The following is a 14343-nucleotide window of genomic DNA, read 5'->3' on the forward strand; positions in this document are numbered from 1 at the left end:
ACCCATCACTTGAGGCTGTCCTCAGGGATCTAGGTCTGGTCCTGGTCTCTGGAACATAGCTTATAAGTCTATTCTGCACTTAAACAACACCCTGCCTCCTGGCTGCTGCATACAGGGCTATGCGGACGACACAATTATCCTAGCTTCACACAGGAACAGTGAACGTTTACAGGACATATGCAACGACATTCTCAATTACTGTACATTCACCAGTGGAGTATTAAGCATAGGCAACCCTATCCAAACCAGACAAATGCAAAAGCATGATAGTTGGTAGGAACGTGCCACTCGTCAGGAAGCTTAGCTTTTGAATAGGTGCTCGCAGAATAAAGCAGGCAATGGAAATTAAATATTTAGGCATTATTCTTGACAAGAGACTTAACTTCACACACCACATCAAATACATCACAGAGAAAATTAAAAAGATGGCCAACGCTCTCATTAGTATTGCAAGGAAAACATGGAGCCTTAGCCCTAATGCTACTAAGCTTATTTATAAGGGTGCAATTCAGCCAGCACTCCTCTATGCCGTTCAGGTCTGGGACCACGTGGCCACCAAAGTCCATAACCGTAAAAAACTGTTATCTGTTCAAAGGATTGCAGCTCTCCGCATTTGTAAGGCTTTTAGGACTGCACCCACTAGTGCCCTCTTGGTAATGTCAGGATTGACTCCTATTGACTTAGAAATTAAATGCATTATTTGGCAAGAAAATCTCGTCACCTTACCCTGGCAAGATTATAGTGACTCAGATGTCAACAAAATGATTAGAGTTAGGCCATGAGCTTCACAATGCTTGCTTCTGTCTAGGTACACATTGCTCAATAGCACAGGCAGAAACTTTAGCTATTTATATGAGTTTAATTCACATTAGGCGTAGGAAGGACAAAAGACACTACTTACACTATCACATTTATTCTGACAGTAGAGTAGCTTTACACAGGATTGCAAAGTCTGATAGCCACTTAAAACTTGTCCATCTCTTATACCACATTCTCAGACACTTAGACAACAACATTAGAATAGATTTCCAATGCATCCCGGGTCGTGCAAGCGTTCTCAGCAATGAGACTGCTGACCGTCTTGCCAAACAAGTTGCAAAGTCTTCAGTCACTAGTACTTTCAGTTACATTTCTACCTCGTACATCAACAATCACGTCAAGAAGCAAATCTTCATTCTCTGGCAAGACAGCTGGGACACCATGACACCACTGGTAGGCTCACCTACACTTTCATTCCCAAGGTTGACACTACTGCGATTCTTTGCCACTTTTACCTTAGTTACATCCTCACTCAACTACTTACAGGACACGGCAACTTTAAGCAATACTTGCATAGATTTAACCTTGGGGACCAAACACCACTTCACTTAGTTTTTCACTGCAACAGGTACAATCACATTACGGATAGTTTAATGAGAGCTGCTATTCTTGAAGGGTACCTTCAAGAATAGCAGCTTTTACAACTGGCCTTACAACCCGCACAAACTCATTCACACACGTACAATGTTCCATCATCTACTTGCATTCATATCCCTTAGTGGGGCTCTTGAGAGCACTTGATCCGGGGGTATGGATGGCAATTAGCTTTCCCTTGCTTGTTTCAACTTTATAGTTTAATTCTTATTTTCCATCTTCTTTTTCAGTCTAAATTCAGTTACTTTAAGTTAGTCCTAGTTGTAAGTTAGATTAGGGACTCTTAGCTTGGTTTCCGGTTAGGTTAAATTAGATTAGGGTTTGTTAGCTTTAATTGTCTGGTTAGGTTTGTCCTAGGATATGGTAGGTTAGTTTTAGTTAGTGAGTAAGTTAATGTTAAAAAAAAAAAAAAAGAAATTGGGTCTTGCTCATTTGTCCTTTGTCAGTCCATTCGTTTTGTCTAGTTTGTCGTCGTCATTTGTTTTCACACTGCCTGTCTAGCTGTTAAGTAGTATTAAGATTTGCAATTGTATTCAGTTTCATTAGTATTAAGTAGTTATAACTCTTCCTACTAACAGCCACTTGGCACTAACTTCAGCACTTAGCTATTCGTGGCAGCACTGAATCATTGGTGTTCACTACACTCAGGTTTTCTTTTAGACCCTTCAGGGACTACAGCCTTGCAGCCTAAAAACTGCACACCAACATCAAACATAGAGGGTACTGTAACCATAGGTACACCGTTCAGAGGGACCTTACCTTTCTCTACTATCTATCTCCTCTCCCTCCTCCTTCCCCTTTCCTTCTTTTCTGCCGGCTAAACACTTCGTGTACAGCCGAAGTCTTTCTTGTATGTATGTATGTATGTAAGGAAGACAATGATACAGCTATCACATGATGAATAGGTGCTATATTTATATACAAAATTGATAAATTTTTCATTTTAATGTTTACAGTTTTATAAAAAATAATATTTTGTAGATACTTGACATAAGTTCTAATTCCTAAAATAATAGCAAGGTTGCGGTCGAAGTTTTCAATGCGAAAATGTGAAGGTCGGACATTCAGTGCCACCTTCTTGTAAGCCTAGAAGCTTGACAATGGTGTTTGGAATGCCATTGTCAAATTTCTAGGCTTATACGAAGGCGGCTCTGAACATCCGACATTCACGTTTTCGTGTTGAAAACTTTGGCCGCAACTTCGCTAATAATAGATTTATCTGTTGATCACCCAAGAGCTATACCATAGTCCCTCCCTCACACAGACAGACAGACACTATCTACTTAGTGAAGTTTAGTATATTAAAGAAGCAACATTTACATATTTTTTAAAAGTATTGTGACTATCTGGTTAATTTATTACCTTCAATCCTCATATTAACAAGTTCAATTTTTTTTTTATCACTGCCACATTATTTGATCTTTAGTTGCAGTTTGACTCTGTTTTGACTAAAAGCTTTCAAAAATGCTCAGATATAGTTCAGTTTAATTAAAACTAGAACTATAATTACTAATTCAAATGCTTTTAGATAAATTTGCCAATCACTGCTAATGGAGCCAACTGTACAGAAAAATTCTTGAACAACAACCTATATTAATAGAATATAAAAAAGAACTTTGTCAGGATTTTACTCATTGTCAGAAATCAAACTGAAAGTTGAATAAATTAACAAAACATTTCTGATTAAGATATGCAACTGTAAGAATTTTGATCTCACACTGGAATAGCGTCTTAACAAATAGAAAGTGAAGATTATGTTTAACAATATTAGAAAGAACAAAGAGAGACAATTATGGTACAAAAAACAATACTTTATTTTTAAAAAAAAATCACACTTTAGAGATTTTGTGAGATAAAAAGTTACATTTCTTATTTTCTTATATAAAATGTGAAAAGACAAACTTCATTTCTTTTAGATAGGCTAGTAGAGTACAAGATAGAGAGAGAATAAAATAAAGTGGGTAAATGGTTTAGGCACTTTAATTTTTGACTTATGGTACAGTACATTGATGAGATTGTCCCAAACAACAAAAAATAGTGTTTGGTTGATGAATTCTTGATACATTCCTTTTGCAGTTTCCTCAATATGGATACAACTTTTTACAAATAAAACCACCCTTCAAAACTTTTACGACTTGCAGTTTGATTCCAGTCTTCCAATACCTCCTTTTCACACTATTCGTGCAAAAGTTCAATGGCAGTATCATATGAAGATCTAGTGCTGGTGTTGTGCAGTCTCGCCCTTTTATTAATTTTGATATTAAGTGACTTCATAAGCATACATTTACTAACTAGATGCATGAAGAAACTATGTTTTTCACAGATACTAATAGACACTATTTTCTGAGGAATATATCTATATATAAATTTTAAAGCCAATGGAAGTAATAGCCAAGGCAGGCATGTTTATTAATGCATTATTAAATGTTTGTTAATGTTAAAAATGCATTATTGAAATGTGCAAAAAATTTAAATTTTTTGCACATTTCAATAATCATTTTTTAGAAAAAAGATCAATTACTCTTAACAGATATATCTTCTGTTCTTTACAAATAACATCAATTTGTTATTTCACTTTACTTTCAAGTGTTTTACTACAGTATATTCCAATGAAGTATTAATTCCATATTAGATAAATAATATGATTTTGATGTAAACTATTTTATTTGAAGAATATGAGAAATTATTGTTTCTTTCACAATAATAGAAAATTTCTACAAGAATAATATGCTAGTGTAAGAATTTCAATTTAACAATTTTTTACAAACAGAATTATCCAAAACTTCAGAGTTTGCTTGATAAAACAGTATTTGGATGGAATCCAACAAGTGATTTGGTTGCCAAGGCTTTAGACTTAAATCCTATTAAGGGGCATTTCAAGAGGTAGAATACGTTTATCTGTGAAAGAAAAGGTAGCTTGAAAGTTTAATCTTGTTTTTGTTAGTTTGTTCCTACACTCCAGTTTTTGTGTTTCATGCTTTTACATAATTCATGAAAGGTTTTATTTATCAATTCAATGTAAAACATACATTCTTAGAGTTTTTAGTGTACAAAAATTTTCCACACTGTTGTTTAACTTTTGAGTCATTTGCATATTAAATCTATTCTGTTTTTTGATAACAAAATTCAGAAAAATAATCCAAGTGACCATAACTGTCATTTTCTTCATTCCTTCTATCACAGACATATATGTTATATTTCTTAGTTTGATATCTTTTAACTTACTTGTTCCTTACAAAAATCCATTGAAATTTGTAAATTCATCATTTTTCTTTTACAAATATTTATGAATTTATTTCCCTTTTCCTATCACTATTCCTAATAGTCATAAGACTTCTGAAACTCTTTAAAAAACCACAGCAGGTAAATATTTCTCATTGATTTTTATCTTTGCAGTATTCAGCAACAGAATACTCAAAATGAATCTATTGCCATACAAGAATATATATTTTAAATAGTTTAGAAAATAAAACTTTGTCCATTGTTTTTGCACACTAATAACAATCTTCTGACAAACTGTTTTTCGTCTTTCCATTTTAGTACAGTTATAGAATTATTATTTTTTGTAATTTCAATCTGATTAAGAAATATCAGAAAAGTTAGTCAATATAATTTTTGCTTAATTTAAAACAAAACTAGCTGCATAGTTTCACTCCTTACAATAAAACTTTTTTTGTCTGTTTCTGTTAATAATACAATTATGGAATCCACTTCTGATTTGGGAATACTATTTAACTTGTAATGACTTTTAGTAGTCACATAAATATCATCAAAACATTGGTCATTCCAACGTGGCATACCTTGGAGATATCGCTCTACAATATCTTCAGGATGAGTTCCAAAAATGCTTTTTTGCAATGTTACAGAACATAAATTCAACTCTGGAATTATGTCTGATTATAAATAAAATCATAAATCTGATCGAATACTTTTTCTTCGGGTCAAAGGACTTTATAAGATGTTATTTCATTTTTTGTTCTCTTAGCAATCTTCCATTTCATTCTGTGTCAAAATGACTAGTGATATGACTAGTCATTTGTTCCTCCCCTAAAATATTATTTTGCTACTTTTTTCTTTGTTTTATTGTCTGAAGTTAATAACTTTTTGACATCAAAATTGTAGTCTTATAATCTCTTTTTGCTTCATTACTTTGATAATGTTGGTCAGAGAATTATAAAAATGTATGGTTCCATTTCCTAATATAAATAAATAATGAATATATTTCCATACAATGCAAATATACACATAAAGAGAAATGATGACACGATAATTTTTGAAGAAAAGCTCAAGGAAAGAATGACGGAATTAGAAAGCAATAATAAAATTTAAAATGGCAAACTGAGATTGTGAAGTTGGTAAATTTCCAAGAGAAAAATATAATAAAGCTAGATATTGGTGACATAATATTTTCATTCAATCTAATATTGGATTGATTTAATTAATTTATACATAAAACCATTTTTCATCAAATTCATTATTGATTTTATGTATAAATCAATTAAATTTCTAAAAATCATGTTGTATAAAACTCTTTCATTTATTTATCATACCTTTTACAAATTCATCAGATACTATTTGTTTCTCTATAATTTCTGCCCCGTTTTCAGCCGTGTGAACTGTTTCCTGTAAAATAGTAAAGATTGTTATTTTTTTAATGAGGATTATTGAAAGAAGTTAATATACAACCTATTATTAATGACAGAGGACAAACATGAAATTTTTTCAAAAATTATTCATTCAAACAGAAACCAATCAATCTCAAGACAGTCATTTCTGTTGATAGTTTAAAATACAATTCACATTAAAAAAAATCAGTGAAGTCATTTGTCTCCAATCAGTTTGTAACTAATCACATCATTTCTATTTATTTCTATATTTATGTTAATAACTGAAATTAACCATAGAGTGACGTTTGTCAGAGTTGTCTGTCACCATCTCTTGTGCAATTTCACCATAAAAGCTTTCATAAAATTCAAAAGTATCTTTTATTTAATGTATAAATTAAGCAAGAAATCCTTTGAAACAATGATGATAAAGTAAATAATAATCATTAAAATAATTATATTTACTTGTCTACTGTAAATATAATGTAGTAGAAAAAGATTTTTATTAATACAATTTTGTTTCAATCAACTGGTCCTCTGAAATCCAATATTTTTTTCTTCAACTTTCTTCTTTCTCTCTCAAATTCTCTGCTTTTTAAATGCAGAACTTAATTGTACATTGAACAAAACATTATTTTAGAAAATCTAAATTAGACAAAATTAGATAACCTAATAAATAGGGTATAACAATTTCCGGAGCCAACAGAATATCACACCAAGGCCAACAGAAAGAAGAATCAGACCAGACCAGAATCTGTCGGCCTTGGTGTGATAAGCCCTGCAAATTGTTATACCCTATTTATTAGGTTATCTAATTCTGTCTAATTTATAGTCGTGGGCAAAAAAGTGTTGTTTATTATTAGAAAATCTAAAACTGAAATTTCATTATCATTCACTGTTAGTGATGATAATTGTAATAATTATCATCATTAATTAATAATCACAAAATTAAACTTGCAGGTTATTTCTAATATCTTATTTTTACAATATAAAAGTTATTTATTATCATGACAATATGTAAACTGTATAAAAATTGTAATCTAAATTTATATTATGTATAAAAACTGTTTCAAACACTCTGATGACAAAGTTAATTCCGAACCCCAAATAATTTGGAAATTTTTATTTTCAGTGTAAATTATAAATAGAGAGGTTGAGGCCGAGGTTTTAAATGCAAAAACGTGTAAGTCGGACGTTCGGTGCCGCTTTCCTGTAAGCCTGGAATGTCGAGCATGATTTCCCTGACTATCCAAACACCATTGTCAAACTTCTAGGCTTACAGGAAAGCGGCACTGAACGCCAACGTACACGTTTTTGCATTTAAAACTTCAGTCTCAACCTCACTAATATTTTCTGTTGTTAGACATATTTTAGTTTTATTCATGTCTAACAACAGAAAATATTAGTGAGGTTGAGACTGAAGTTTTAAATGCAAAAACGTGTACGTTGGCATTCAGCGCCGCTTTCCTGTAAGCCTAGAAGTTTGACAATGGTGTTTGGATAGTCAGGGAAATCATGCTCGACATTCCAGGCTTACAGGAAAGCGGCACTGAACGTCCGACTTACACGTTTTTGCATTTAAAACTTCAGCTTCACCCTCGCTAATATTTTCAGTTGTTAGACACTAAAAAATTTATATGTCAATATCTTGAATAAAACTAAAATATGTTGTTATAACTTTAAGTATTAATTATTAATTCATCCAAACAATTATGTTGCCAGATTAACAGTTAACTGTTTGTTTAAATATACTGAAAAATTCAGTGGTTTGCTTCCTCTCATTTTTTTTGCATAGTTGTTTTAAACTTCAAGATACAAGTATAAAAATGGCATTTTAGAACAAAAATATAAATTTATGAAAATAACAGAATATTTTAACTAAACGTACATTTGTATTAAATAAAATATCATTTACTTTATTACACATTCATAGATTATTATTACAATGAAAGGGTTTATTGTAATAATAATCTATGAATGTGTACTAAATATTTTTAAAAAAAGGGATTATTATCTGATCTAAAATTTTTTCCTGGCATTTCTAATATTAGCACGTAGAGTAATTCTGATAAAATTAGTCTAATTAATGTTTTTGATTTCTTATAACAATACAAATCTTGTTCAGTTTACTACACTGTGAATTAGTGCCTTTTGTTAAATTCGGTTTATGTACAGTATATAAGCTTACAACTAAATACTTGAAGGAAAAGTCACGAGAATGAAGATTTTCTGTTTTATTTTTTCCAAGAAAATTTGCGAGAATGGACTCTACAAAGGGATAGATAGTCTTTTTAGAGGGCAATCAAAATGCACATTCATAGAATAGATTATTTACTGCAAACCAATTATATAATATTTTCTTTATTACTTTTTCTTATTTAATTTTTGAGTGAGGCCATTTCTTCTCCACTTTCTTAAGTGTAAAAACAAAAATATTTGAATGAATGTGAGCAGTTCATATAATCTTGCACAGTTAGATTTTATTTTGTAAACAGTTATTTTGTAAACTATTAGATGCATGAAGTGATTTTTAGAAAACCCTAAGACTGTTAGAATTTCTTATCTGCACTAACCCTTAACAATGTTTCTTTTTTTAAATACAGGTATACCTCGGGTTATGTCGTTTGTCAAAAAAATAAAAATAAAGTTTTACTCATTTTATTTGACTTTATGTCTGTCTGCCACAAATATTGAAGTCATAATATGTTACTATGCAATAAATAAGAATAAAAGTATATAAAATCATATTAAAATACGTACATTTACAGTAAATGTTAATACTATATATCATAAATCCTAGAGAACAAAAGAATAACAGATGTTTTCATATAAGTTGTCTTAATTGGTAAATTTAACATAAATTAGTTTATTTTCTACTATCGCAAAATAATTTTAATAACTGTGTTTGTTATTTAACCTTACAAAATCATTTTATTTTATATGTCTTAGGGCAAACCACATTAATAAAGAGTCTGTGATGTACTGTATGTGTATTCATAAATTTAGATAAATTTTAGTTTTTAATATACTACGGGAAAAAAGTAATATGTTTAATAAGGATTAGGGTTTCTCATTTCCCGGTATTTTGCTTGTCCCGGGATAGAATTAATTATTTTTAAGGTATACAAAATATCTTGAAATCAAATGATATAATTATTTTCCATTTTTTAAAGTAATTTTAAAGTTTTGTAACCTCCAAAATCATATTAATAATGCTGTGTTAGGTCTATAGGCCTATAATAAAAATTACCTTTAAATAACGTAGAAATTTTCACAAATAGAAAAAAATTAATTAAAGTTTGCTGGAAACTGCATACAACAACAACAAAAAAAATGTTTTGAATTGAGTTAAAAATTAAAAAAATGAACTTCTAATTTAGAAGGTAATTTTCGTTTTTTAAATAAAATATAATACAAAATATTGCAAACTTTTATAAGATTTTAAAAAGCAAAGATGGTCAATACTCCGATAACTCACTCTAATTCTTATTTTAGTAATGAAAAGTCTTGCCACCGAGAATGCCCTTTCCGATTCAATTGATGTGATTGGAATAGTGTTTAATGCATTTAAGAGAAGACAGATATTATGTGTTTTTTCACCTGTAGCCTGGAAGCTTTCGAGTTCGTTTTCGAGATTGTAGTACTTCTTTCGCTCTCTAGTATTCTTGATTTGTCTACCTTGGCTGCTTTAATAGCGGCATCAAGCTTAGAGCTCGATAATTCGGCAATTCATTTGGCTTTAATAATCAGGTTTATGAAGAAAAACTTCATACTTGCAGACTTTGTACTCGTTTGTATCCTTGCCCAATTTGCACAATCTGGCGTCAGGCATTTATTGAAGCTACTGGGCATGGTTAAAACTCAAGACAGCGTAAGCACAATTATTCCAGATATTACAGGTTCCGACAAGTAAAGAATTTTTATAGTCATGCCACAAATAAGCTATATATTGATTATTGACCATTTGTGACATGCTATAACGAGCAAAAATTTAAAAAAACTAATAGGTAGGTTTAAAATTAATAAATACAAATGTATTCTGGCAGTGAATGAGTTAATTATGCTTTCTATTTGCAAAACTCCTCAACCTTAACACAAAATAAGAAAAAAAGTGAATTTTTAAGAAATTTGCGGGATTTCCCGGGATAAGAAAAATTTCCCGGGATATTTCCCAGGTTAAAAAAACAACCGGGATCCCGGAATCCCGTTTCAGAAACCCTAATAAGGATCTATTTTAAGCTTACAATCATATATTATAAATGAAATACAGAACTGGGAATGGTTGTTTGGGGTTTAGCCTATTGACAAATTAATTCGACGTAAGGTGAGGTATGCCTGTCTATTTAATTATATATATAATTACGTCTAATATATATATATATATGTATATAAAAATGGATGTATGTGTCCCTATATTTCACTTTTAGCCAAAACTACACATCGCACATGAATGGTGTTTGTATGTGGTAGTAGCCCCAAGTCTCTATTCGTGCACTATGGTGGTTGTGTCTTGATAGCTATAAGGGTGCAGGAGATATGTGATTGAAAGTGGTTGACTGCGAAGATGTGTAATAGTGGTAGTGTTAACAATGGAAGTGTTAATATAAAGCGGCATGCATTTACAGGCAGTTTTTTGCAAGAAATCATATTTTTAGACTCTAAAAATTCTCTAATTAGTCTGGAAACGGGGGACCTAATTCTTGCATTCTGTGAAAACGGGAAAGATTGGCTATAATGTAATTATCTTAATCTTCACTATCGTTACTTTTTGCCCACAAATAAAACCCCAGCGAAGTGGGTCTTTGCAGCTAGTACATGTAATAAAATCAAGAGAAAAAGGTAAAAATTCAGAACTAGAAGAGGAACAATATATGTTGACAGAAGAAAGACAAGGTACATAATTCCTTGTTTTGGTTTTGGTACTTAATTTAATCCAACATTATTCTCCAATTTTTGATAAATTATAATCATCAAAATTCCTGCTTTACTTGAGTGTGAAAACATATTTTAATAATTTCCTAGCATTTTTAGGTTTGTGCCTATTGTCAAATATTCTGTAAGCATTTTAATGCAGTTTATGCATAATCCTTCAACAATAAGAGTTATTAATGATATGCACATTGTTGTAGTGTTTTTAACATATTAAAGTTAAACAATGATTTAATTCAAGCTATATAGCAGGCCTGGCCAATCCACAGGATGCCCTTCACGTTAAATTGTGTGGCCCGCTAAGCAATATTATATATCTATTAAAACTTTTGTTTCCCATTATGTATATGTTATGGACAAAGTGATTAATACGGGCATTATTCATAATGCCCGGGCATTATGAATAATGACCAACAAAATCGGGCATTGTAATAAATTTCAATAATTTATCAAATTGACCGGTCATTATGAATACTGCTACCACCTAGTCCGGCAAAGTGATAATAATACGTTGAGGAGTGATCATCTGACANCATTATGAATAATGACCAACAAAATCGGGCATTGTAATAAATTTCAATAATTTATCAAATTGACCGGTCATTATGAATACTGCTACCACCTAGTCCGGCAAAGTGATAATAATACGTTGAGGAGTGATCATCTGACATACGTTAGCCAATCAGAACTTACATCTTACTTGCGAATGCATATTGCATTTAGTACCGAATTTTAAATTTATGTGACCAGTAGTTAATCTTTCTTCTTTGACAAAAGTAACGATCATGGAGGAATCATTAAGCGATATGAATAATCGCTTCAACAACTGATTAAACGAGTTAATAGCAGAAAAAGGTAAGAACAATCAAATTTTTACAAAATCAGCATATTTGTCAATGATACAAAAAGTGAGAGTCAAAAATGAAAGTTACTTCTAAGTTACCGGGAAAATATCAGCGTTTGCGTAGATATGACGTTGTATCTATTGGAAATTTAGAAAAATTAATTATGCTTATAAAAGAAGGTAATGCGATTAAATATTACGTTAACACGGAAGAAATATTTCAGATATTGCACGATGCTCATATTGCTATTGGAAGTGGTGGTAGAAACCGTATGGAAAAAGAATTAAGTACGAAATATAAAAATATTACAAGGGAAATGATCATAATTTATTTGAACTTGTGTGAAATCTGTCAGAAAAAAAAGAATGTTCCTAAGAAAGGCTTGGTAGTTAAACCAATTTTATGTAATAAAATGAACTTGAGATGTCAGGTCGATCTTATAGATATGTAGTCGCATGATGACGAGGAATATAAATTTATACTCGTGTATCAAAATTATATAACTAAATTCATTCAACTACGACCATTAAAAACCAAAAAGGCTGAAGAAGTAGCATATGTTCTTTTAGACATTTTTACAATTTTCAGTGCACCGAGTATTCTACAAAGCGATAACAGCAGAGAATTTGCCAATAATGTCATCAAAGAAATGTGTAATGTGTGGTCCGAGTTAAAAATGGTTCATGAAAAGCCCAGGCACTCACAAAGTCAGGGTTCAGTAGAAAGATGTAATCAAGACGTAGAAAATATGCTTACTTCTTGGTTGAGACTAACAATACTAACAAATGGTCGGAAGGATTACATTTTGTATAACTGATGAAAAATCGAGTGCATCATGCTGGTATAAACTGCAGCCCCTATGAGGCCATGTTTGGAGCAAAGTTAAAAGTTGGACTAAAGCATTTTATACCCAACGAATCATTGATCAACATTAATACGGAAGAGTATCTAGAGAGACTTTTTAAAACTATCGACAAAGTAAGTCAAAGTTGCTCAAACTCTGAAAGTCCAGGTACCGTCCAAGAAAACATTATGAAAGATTATTTGATAATGCCACCCTTACATAGCAATATAACTGATGAAGTTCAAAGATCTACATCATCTTCACGTGAAAAAAATCTAAACCAGGATGTTATTAGTAAAATTAAACAACTACAAACCTTTACGGTGCGATATTAAATAAAATTATCAAGAAAAGTTCCCACAAATGTTTTCGAACCGATTTAAGGTTCTTCATCAGGTGAAAAAAACGTAAATACGTAAAAAATCATTCGATGGAATACAAAATTTGAAAGAGATTCGATTAACGAAATCAATGAATCCTGCAGCTGTCATCATCAACAGGCATGCGCATTTTACCAATGTAAAAGTTTTTTATTTATGTAGAATTTTTTCTGTCGTATATAAGCGTTTGCCACGCTAGGGATAGAGACAATTCATCCTTATTGTTAATACACTTGTTGTCATGGGTTGTAAGTGACAGGAACTCTGTCTTTAGGTTTATAAGTTATTTATAAGGTTATAATAACCTTATAAATAACTTATCCAGGAAACTACATCATCCACAAGTATCTGCACAAGCTATATTGCAGGAAGAAGAAAGACCAGATCCTAAAGACAGAGTTCCTGTCACTTACAGCCCGTGTTTACAAAAGCTGTACTCCGAGATTGCCAAAAAGAAACACATCAACATCGCATACAGGAGATGTCCTACTGTATTTAATATTCTCCGTAATGCTAAGGATGCTCCCAACAATGACATGCTATCGGGAGTATATGTCATCCCATTGAATGATCATAGGTGTAATGAAGAATTATTATACATTGGCTCCACTAAGCACTCGTTAGGTGTCAGAATAAAGGAGCACAAGGCTGACATACAGCACAAAAGAGTAACTACTGCACTGGCTCGTAATGCTACAGATCCAGACATCCATCCAAGATTTAACGAAGCCAGGATCATCCACACCACACCTCATACCGAGCATCTGAGATGGATCGAAGCAATTTGTATATATAAAGCGGCCCATGACAACAAGTGTATTAACAATAAGGATGAATTGTCTCTATCCCCAGCGTGGCAAACGCTTATATACGACAGAAAAAGTTCTACATAAATAAAAAACTTTTACATCAGTAAAATGCGCATGCCTGTTGATGACGACAGCTGCAGGATTCATTGATTTCGTTAATCGAATCTCTTTCAAATTTTGTATTCCATCGAATGATTTTTTACATATTTACGTTTTTTTCACCTGATGAAGAACCTTAAATCGGTTCGAAAACGTTTGTGGGAACTTTTTCTTGATAATTTTATTTAATATCGCACCGTAAAGATTTGTAGTTGTTTAATTTTACTATAACACGGTGTTGTGGAGATGTTATTAGTATTACAGAATTGGTGAATGAAGAAGAAACAATCCAAACAATTTATCCAAAAATAGAAGAAAAAATAAGTGTGTCTAAAACAAGTGAGATGGCTTTGTTTAATCTTAAAAAGCAAGCAGAAAAAATGATTAATACATCAAATTCCAATACACAGCAGCTAATGT

General features: G+C 31.6%; 1 protein-coding gene and 1 long non-coding RNA gene across 6 annotated transcripts in view; one reads left to right on the forward strand and one right to left on the reverse strand.

Annotated features, from left to right (window-relative positions):
• LOC111631113 (ankyrin-3-like) overlaps positions 1-14343 on the reverse strand; it is a 279012-nt gene that overhangs the window by 53476 nt on the left and 211193 nt on the right. For all 3 annotated transcript variants that reach the window (XM_023375329.1, XM_023375323.1, XM_023375315.1), the window contains one exon: positions 5964-6036. In XM_023375329.1, coding sequence (XP_023231097.1) covers positions 5964-6036 — 73 coding nt within the window. The remainder of the gene's footprint in view (positions 1-5963; positions 6037-14343) is intronic.
• LOC111631154 overlaps positions 1-14343 on the forward strand; it is a 95603-nt gene that overhangs the window by 36597 nt on the left and 44663 nt on the right. The gene's annotated exons all lie outside the window — the stretch shown is intronic.

This window comes from Centruroides sculpturatus, unplaced genomic scaffold (genome assembly GCF_000671375.1).
Source record: "Centruroides sculpturatus isolate CEXI.00-Female unplaced genomic scaffold, Cexi_2.0 scaffold20, whole genome shotgun sequence".
NCBI lineage: Eukaryota > Metazoa > Arthropoda > Arachnida > Scorpiones > Buthidae > Centruroides > Centruroides sculpturatus.